This window comes from Ipomoea triloba, chromosome 10, assembly GCF_003576645.1.
Source record: "Ipomoea triloba cultivar NCNSP0323 chromosome 10, ASM357664v1".
Classification (NCBI taxonomy): domain Eukaryota; kingdom Viridiplantae; phylum Streptophyta; class Magnoliopsida; order Solanales; family Convolvulaceae; genus Ipomoea; species Ipomoea triloba.
The window spans coordinates 26,444,964-26,452,711 of record NC_044925.1 but is presented as its reverse complement, the minus strand read 5'-3'; the positions used below and the strand labels follow the sequence as shown (position 1 = coordinate 26,452,711).

The window sequence follows — 7,748 nt, the reverse complement described above, 5'->3', positions numbered from 1 at the left end:
AAGAAGAAGATTTAAGGTTGGTAGAACCGTAGAAGGTACCACAATTTATTCAAAGCGTACGAGTTTGAGCGATACCAACTGTCGTCCAATTTTGAATCTTTCACGGTATCTGATTGGGATCTTAATAAACAAATTACTTTGAAAAGTTTGGTGTTTTATGGTTGAATTTTATCTATTTATATTAATGAAAAGAAGAAGTTTATATAAATTCTATTTTGATAGAGTCTATGAAAATTAATAACTTTTTGAATATCAGTAGACTTTTAAATACAAGTCTGAATCGAATAGCAGTATACTTTTAAAGAATTTTGAAAAGTCTGAATCCAGTACCGATGGAATTTTGAAAAGTATTTAAAAGTCTAAATTGAATACCATCAAACTTTTAAAGTTGATAAATGTCTTTAAAAGTTTATAAAAGTCATGATTGAATACACTCCAAACTTTATTTTTTTTTCTTAACCAACCTTAGAGACTTTTCCTTAAATTAAATACTCCGTATTATAATTGGCCAAGTAGGACTGTTAACGAATCGAACATAAACGAATGGAGGCTGTTCGTGTTCGTTTGTTAAGGATTTTAGAGTGTTCGTGTTTGTGTTTGTTTGTTAAGGTTTTTGAAAATCCTGTTCGTCGTTTATTAAGCGTTTGTTAGTGTTCGTTAACGTTCACGAACACGTTCGTGAACGTGTTCATTAACGTTACCGAACATGTTCACAAACATATTCATTTACGTTCATGAACACGCTCGTGAACACTTAATAACCAAACACTTGCACATGTTCATGAACACAATTTGTTTGTGAACAATAAATAATTTACGTTTACGAACAATTATCAAACAAACAACAGAACTACAAAACTAAACGATGTTGGTGAACACTTATATATATATGCTTGTGAACATGTTCACGAACACTATTAAACGAACACTTAACGAGCTTGTTCTCGAACATTACTAAACGAACACAAACGAGCTTGTTCACGAACACTACTAAACGAACACAAACGAGCATGTTCGCGAACACTTAGCAAACGAGCTTATCACTGTTCAGACTCTGTTCGTTTATTAACTGAGCTCTAAATTTTGTTCGTTTACCTTAACAAACGAATATAAACGAACGCTTATCGAGCTCAAACACGAGTAGTTTGTCGAAAGCTCTGTTCGCTAACAGCCCTATGGCCAAGAACCTTGTGGCCTAATAACACGAGTTACTATCCCATAGGTATGTCAGGGAAAATACTTAAATACCCCACCCCTATTTTTTTAAACATTAAGTATAATATTAAAATATTTGCCACCTTCAGGACTCTCCTCCCATCCAAATTAATTTTGGAGGCTTATACTTTTTATCTTTTCAACTTTTTCTATTTTTCTTTACGAGTCTTAGATTTTATTTTTCCTATATAATCGACTCACATTCAAATCCTTCCCAGCTACACCTATCAAGTCAGCAAAAGGCTACCACGCATGGCAATTTTTTGACTTTTTTTTTTTTTGTTATTTTATTACTACGTATTATATTAATAATATAATATGAAAGTAGAATCATTTTTAAAAGTATAAGAATATTTTAAGAATATAAAAAATAGTAAAAATTTAATGATATAAAAGTAAGACATATTTTTAAAAGTGGTAAAATATTACAAGGATACAGGTAACTTTACAGCATCCCATCCTAGCTCAGTCATGAAATCATGTAAAGTGTTTTTATTTATGTGTATTATTATTATATCTTATCAAAATGCAGGGATGAAATAATTGAATGGAAGCACGTGACCAACTGGTAATGTCAGAAATTTTGAGACCCGAAATTCGAAAGGCTTGGGAGTTGGGACATAGGCAATCAATCAATCATATCTCTACAGTAAAATAATGTATGCAGAGAAATATCATTCTATTAAAAATAAAATAAAAAGTATAACTAATACGGAGTATTATTTGTTTATAAATAATATATACTCCGTAACAATATTATTGAAAAAAAATACAGTTAACTCTCCAAACAAAATCTAGCCAAATAGCCGGTTGGTCATGTTAATAGTCGGTCATTATCTATTACGTGGAATTTTTATAATTTTTATTTTAATTTTAGAATTTTTTTTACAAACTAAATACTTTGTATGTTTTTTTTTTTCGGTAAGTGTATGATTTAGGAAAAGAAGCCTTATTCTCAAACTTGTCATGAAAAAATATTAAATAATGATTCACTTAATAAGATCAATGATCGTCAAAGATATTGTCAATTATTGACTTATTTGAATATGTCACTATGCGTCTATCTCATACTTATATTTTCAACCGGAGATAGAGGTGTTAAAATGAGTTAAATTTACGAGTCAATTCTATTTTTTTTTGGCTTGTAAAAATACAATTTTTACGGGCTTGCCCGCGCAGGCTGCGGGCTAACCAAACGACTAACAATATATATACGCATAGATGCTTACACTAAGGATCAATTTTGTTCTGGAAGTCATTTTCTAGATTTTATTGTGTTTGGATTTTCAATTAAATGCTATACATAATACATGTCTGCAAAAATAGAAGAGAAATGTATTATTCAAGAATTTCGAGCAACTGGGCTGTTAAAGCTGGCTATAAAGAGTTAGGTTCGGAATTTTGGGCCTTATGGCCCATTTCTATTTGACCCAACTCAAAGTAATTTATGGAAACATATTGACTGATGAACATGTCTGATCTATAGAGAAATCAATTTTTGTATAGACGAGATGATCCCACTTCAGTTACATATTTTTAACTCCTCCGTCAGAGGGCATTTTCCCTGACAATTAATTGTATTAGCGTAACATTGTCACGTTTTATGTAATTTATATTATTATGTTTGTTTTTTTAAATTCTTTTTGTGATTGACCTTTTAATTACTTACAATGTAAATTTAATCCTTAACTACATGTTTGCTTCACATACTGAATTTTGAAAGCATATGAATATTACTCCATAAGGAATGAAATATATAAGGGATAGAATATAAATTATATTCTATTGTTTGATTTACGAAACGAATAGACTTCATAAATAGTATTATAGTGTTTAGTTGATTTAAGGAATAAAATTGAAGTCAAAGACCTTCTTGTTTAGTGACACCCGGTTTACGCTCCCACATGGAGGGGAGTGGGTTTGAGCCACAATGGAGTTAACTGTTGACTTTTTGCGTCAAAAATTGAGTGCTCAAATGTTAAACAGTAGCTTGTTTTTTATGACTCAAGCTGACCATCATTCTTTACCCTTTTGTTCTTGTGCTTGTTATTTTTTTTAAAATAAATATATTTTTATAGTAATATTTCATAACATAGCTAATCCTAGACCTCCCCTAAAAATGGCTATTTTCCTTGCGAATTGAATAATTCATTCACAAAAACATTTTCCCCATGACAAGAATGTCAAGACAAGCAATGGAATAGCCGAATATGTTTAGTCTCAGTAACGTTATTCCAGGAACCAAACATGTTGTAAATTCTTATAATGTGACATAATTGACCGTAGTAAAGGGTTTTTGTTAGTTTGGTAAGAGTTCACTAAAGGAAGAAGAAATGCAAGCAAATGATGAAAGGTGAGCAGTATGGTGTGCTGAGAGCTACTTCTGAATTGATTACTTCACAAATCCACTTTTAGGTAAGTTTGGTTGTTGTTGGTCTTATTCTCTGAAAATCAACTTTCAATTATTGAAAATCTCTGCACCAACCTACTATGTATAATCTTTGTGTGGGTCAATTCGATTGTGAAATTTAAAGTTGTGACATTTGAAGCTCAAATAGTATCATAGGATGGATTCGAGATTGTAAACTCATTTTACATAGTAAAATTCTGAGTGTTAAGTTGCCAAAATAGTAAGTATTAAACAAACTTTTATTGTTATTTTAAATACTCATAATTTTTTAAAAGGTAGTATATGTTCTATACTTGAGAATGTCTATTCACTTTGCAAATGCAGTATACTATTCCGTTTGAATTATATTCTTTACTCTAAAAACCGAACCAAACAACATATGAATAAATTTATTCTACGAAATGACATTTTTATTTCCAATGTACTCCATGAACCATAATATAATATAAAGAATGAGACTTGATCAGAATTTGACTATTAGATTTCTATCCAAAATGGACTAAACTAGTCTTATCACATGACATGGAATACGGAGTAACATATTGCTGCCTTGGTAACCACATTGTTATAAGCTTGATTCTCGGTGAGAGTGATTTATTAATTTAAATTGGTTTATTTTATTATATTTTTTTGCCAATTAAGATTACAAGTCTAAATCAATTTACCTCATTGACAAAATTTATCTAATTACGGGTTTCTCTTGTCACGAAAATGAGACAATTACAATGTTTTGTTTTTGAATTATTGTCCTGTGGGCAAAGCAAAGAATGGGAAGAACAGTAGAAGTACAGCGGTAATGGGGAGCCTAACACGCAACCTGGGCGGGACAAGCGTGCATCAACAACAACAACAACAACTGGACTGGACTGACCTGACCTCCTTTTCTTTTTAATCTCTAAAAATATTTTTGGTCACCTGCAACACTCTTCCCATTATTCAAAGCCGCGTTGTTGTTTCTCTCCTCTCTCTGCCCATTCCCCAGGACCCCCACCCCCACTCGCACGGCACCCGCCCGCCACTCATACATATATTTCCCCCATCCACGTCTCCCCTTTCATTCCCTTTCCACACCCTTAACCATGTATACGTCTTTTCAGGTGCTTTCTCTACTTTCGCCCTCTCTGATTTCCTTATATTATGTGTATTCCCTTCGTTTCTGCTTCTGAATTTCTCTATTCTTGATTTGGGTCTTTCAATTTTAGGGTTGGGTGTGCGAAACTAGGGTTTTTTTTAGGATTGTTAATCATGGTTGCTTGGTCTTCTTCTTCTTGTTTTGTTTTCCCGTAAAGTTTGAATCTTTATCCCTTGTGTTACTTGTTTGAGTTTAGGGGTTTTGATCTACAACGTGGGTGTTATTGTAACGATACTGTAAAACCTCAACTGTATTACATGTATACCGATATTTAGATGTATATGTTTCTTTGTCTTGCCCGCTTTTCAACAATTAAAGAAAAGAAAAACGAATATTCATGAGTTTCTAGTTGGTTCCCATCTCTATTTTCAGCTTATTCCACTTAATTGTACGAGTGCCCTGCTGAATTTTTAATTTGAAGTACCTACCTGTTTGTTTCCCAACCTTGATCTAGGATCATCACCATAGTTTGGACAAGGTTTGGGTTTGGACCAAAACATCACTTTTCTTTTCCAGGTCTGCTTGGCCTCAGTTAATATCTCAGTTAGGTCATAGGTTTTCTTTCCTTGTTGAGTGTTTATTGATAGCCAAAGCCTAGTAAACTGGACTTGAGTTATGCTTATATGTACTAAACTGATACATGGAGGCTTTATATGTGTTTCTAGTTTAAAAGTCTTCTAGTGATCAGACATTTTTCAGGGATACTACTTGAAACTAATAAATATTCCTGATAGGGATTAAATTATTTAAACAATTCGTAGGATTACTTTCCTTGGTAAGCCGATTCTGGTCTACATTGCTTGAAATATTAGGATGCTTAAGTTGTCTAATACTATGCAAAGATGTAACTAAGCCATGCTTCATGAGAGTATTAGTAGTTCCGCCACTGTAATGCATAAACCTTTAATATGAACTTTCATTCAACTGATGCTGATGAACATGCTGCAAATGGTACAATATGTCAATTCAATTTTTGAGATTGTGTTTGAACTTGTGGATAAATAAAGTTGGACTAGTATGGTTTGGTTAAACACCTACAATTTATTTGCACCGTATTGATGCTTGGGAGATTAATATTTTCCTCGCCTCAGTGGAAAGTACAGGAGGATTTTAAAGCATTTTAAGCATTTATGCATGAAGTTAGTAATTTGATTGTTGACAAATTGTAATAGGTTACTCTCTTTCTCACCCTTTTTACAGTGAAGGAGTAGGCATCTTTTGCGCGTGACCCATTCTCTTCTCCAACCTTTTGATTGACATTACTTTTATCCAATCTGCACTTTATACCCACTCTTTCCCCCATGGAGGTTAAGCTATGGAATGACAAGCGTGAAAGAGAGATGTATGACAACTTCGCTGAGCTGTTTGCTATTATAAAAGCCACCGAGAAGCTCGAGAAGGCATATGTTCGAGATATTATATCACCTGCAGAGTATGAAACTGAATGCCAGAAATTGATTGCACATTTCAAGACACTATCTTCAACATTGAAAGATACTGTGCCAAGCATTGAACGATTTCATGACACCTACAAAATGGACTGCCCTGCAGCGCTAAACCGGCTTGTTACTTCAGGGGTGCCCGCCACAGTTGAGCACCGTGCAGCTGCTGCAACGACAGCTTCAACTTCCGCTGCTGTAGTGGCCGAGTGTGTGCAGAACTTCATTACTGCAATGGACTCGCTGAAATTAAATATGGTTGCAGTTGACCAGGTCCATCCCCTGCTGTCAGAATTGTCGTCGTCCCTTAACAAGCTTTCAATTTTGCCCTCTGATTTCGAGGGAAAAACCAAGATGAGAGAGTGGCTTTCAAGGCTGTCCAAAATGGGGGCTGCCGATGAATTGACTGAGCAACAGGCACGTCAGCTTCACTTTGATCTTGAATCGTCATACAATTCATTCATGGCAGCATTACCGTCTGCTGGGACTTAGGTATTATATTGGGACTTGGATGATGAATTGGGTTAGGCTCTATTTTTTGTAAATAAGTGGGTAATTGTCGGTGGCTTCTTTCACACAATTATGGTATTACACATGGTATTGCTGTTAAGTGAGCTGTGAGCATATGGAATATTGAGTAGAACAAAAATTTATTTTGCTGTTGGTACTTGTCTGTCTAGGTAATTCGTCGTACCATTTTGTCAAAATGCATCATCTTAGCCACTTACCCTATTAATAACTCGAATGCTTTATTTATTTTTTAATGGATTGATTGGGATATTGGTAAGAAGTTTACTAGAAATTGTGATCCAAGTTGATGGAATAGAATTTCTTCCAAGATGTTGGATGAATATGATGCAGATTTGGGTGATTCAGGTTGGTGTAATAATCACTGGGAAGGTTTTACAGCATGTGCTGCATGATTTTGGATGTGAATTGGATGCTTGTTTTGGTTTGGTAAATTGTTATAGGTTACTTTTTGTCTGGTAATTGGTAAACATGTTATTATATGTGTATTACTCTTATGTAAGAGTCACTATATTGGGACAATTGGTGAACATGATTTTATATGTATCTTCTTCTATGTAAGAGTCACTATGTTGGGACAATTGGTAAACTTATATGCGTCCTCTTCTATGTAATAGCCATTATATTGGTCTAATTGGTAAACATGTTATTATGTGCGTCTTCCTCTGTGCAAAAGTCACTATGTCGGGTCAATTGGTGAATATGTTGTTATATGTGTCTTCCTCTGTGCAAGAGTCAGTATGTCGGGCCAATTGGTGAATTTGTTGTTATGTGTCTTCCTCCGTGCAAGAGTCACTATGTCGGGCCAATTGGTGAATATGTTGTTTGTGTCTTCTTAGTTTTTAACAAATGTGGGGTGAAATTTTAGATGAGTTCTTTCTCCTGCAAGAGAGAAGGTTTTGGCAGACATCAGGGACCCACTTTGGCTCAGAATAACCGCAATGAGGCACAGATTTTACGCCTAGGCGGGTGCGTGCACTGCACCGGGCGCGTAAATACTTTTTTTTTTTTTTTTTTTTTTTTT

The 7,748-nt window shown here is 34.3% G+C and overlaps 1 protein-coding gene across 1 annotated transcript; it reads left to right on the top strand.

Annotated features, from left to right (window-relative positions):
• The first annotated feature begins 4,560 nt into the window (after positions 1 to 4,560).
• LOC116031894 (vacuolar protein sorting-associated protein 28 homolog 2) lies at positions 4,561 to 7,047 on the top strand. Its single transcript, XM_031274246.1, has 2 exons — positions 4,561 to 4,722; positions 5,958 to 7,047. Exon 2 carries the CDS (start codon positions 6,059 to 6,061, stop codon positions 6,686 to 6,688), a length of 630 nt encoding a protein of 209 aa, XP_031130106.1. The 5' UTR covers positions 4,561 to 4,722; positions 5,958 to 6,058; the 3' UTR covers positions 6,689 to 7,047.
• The last annotated feature ends 701 nt before the right edge of the window (positions 7,048 to 7,748 follow it).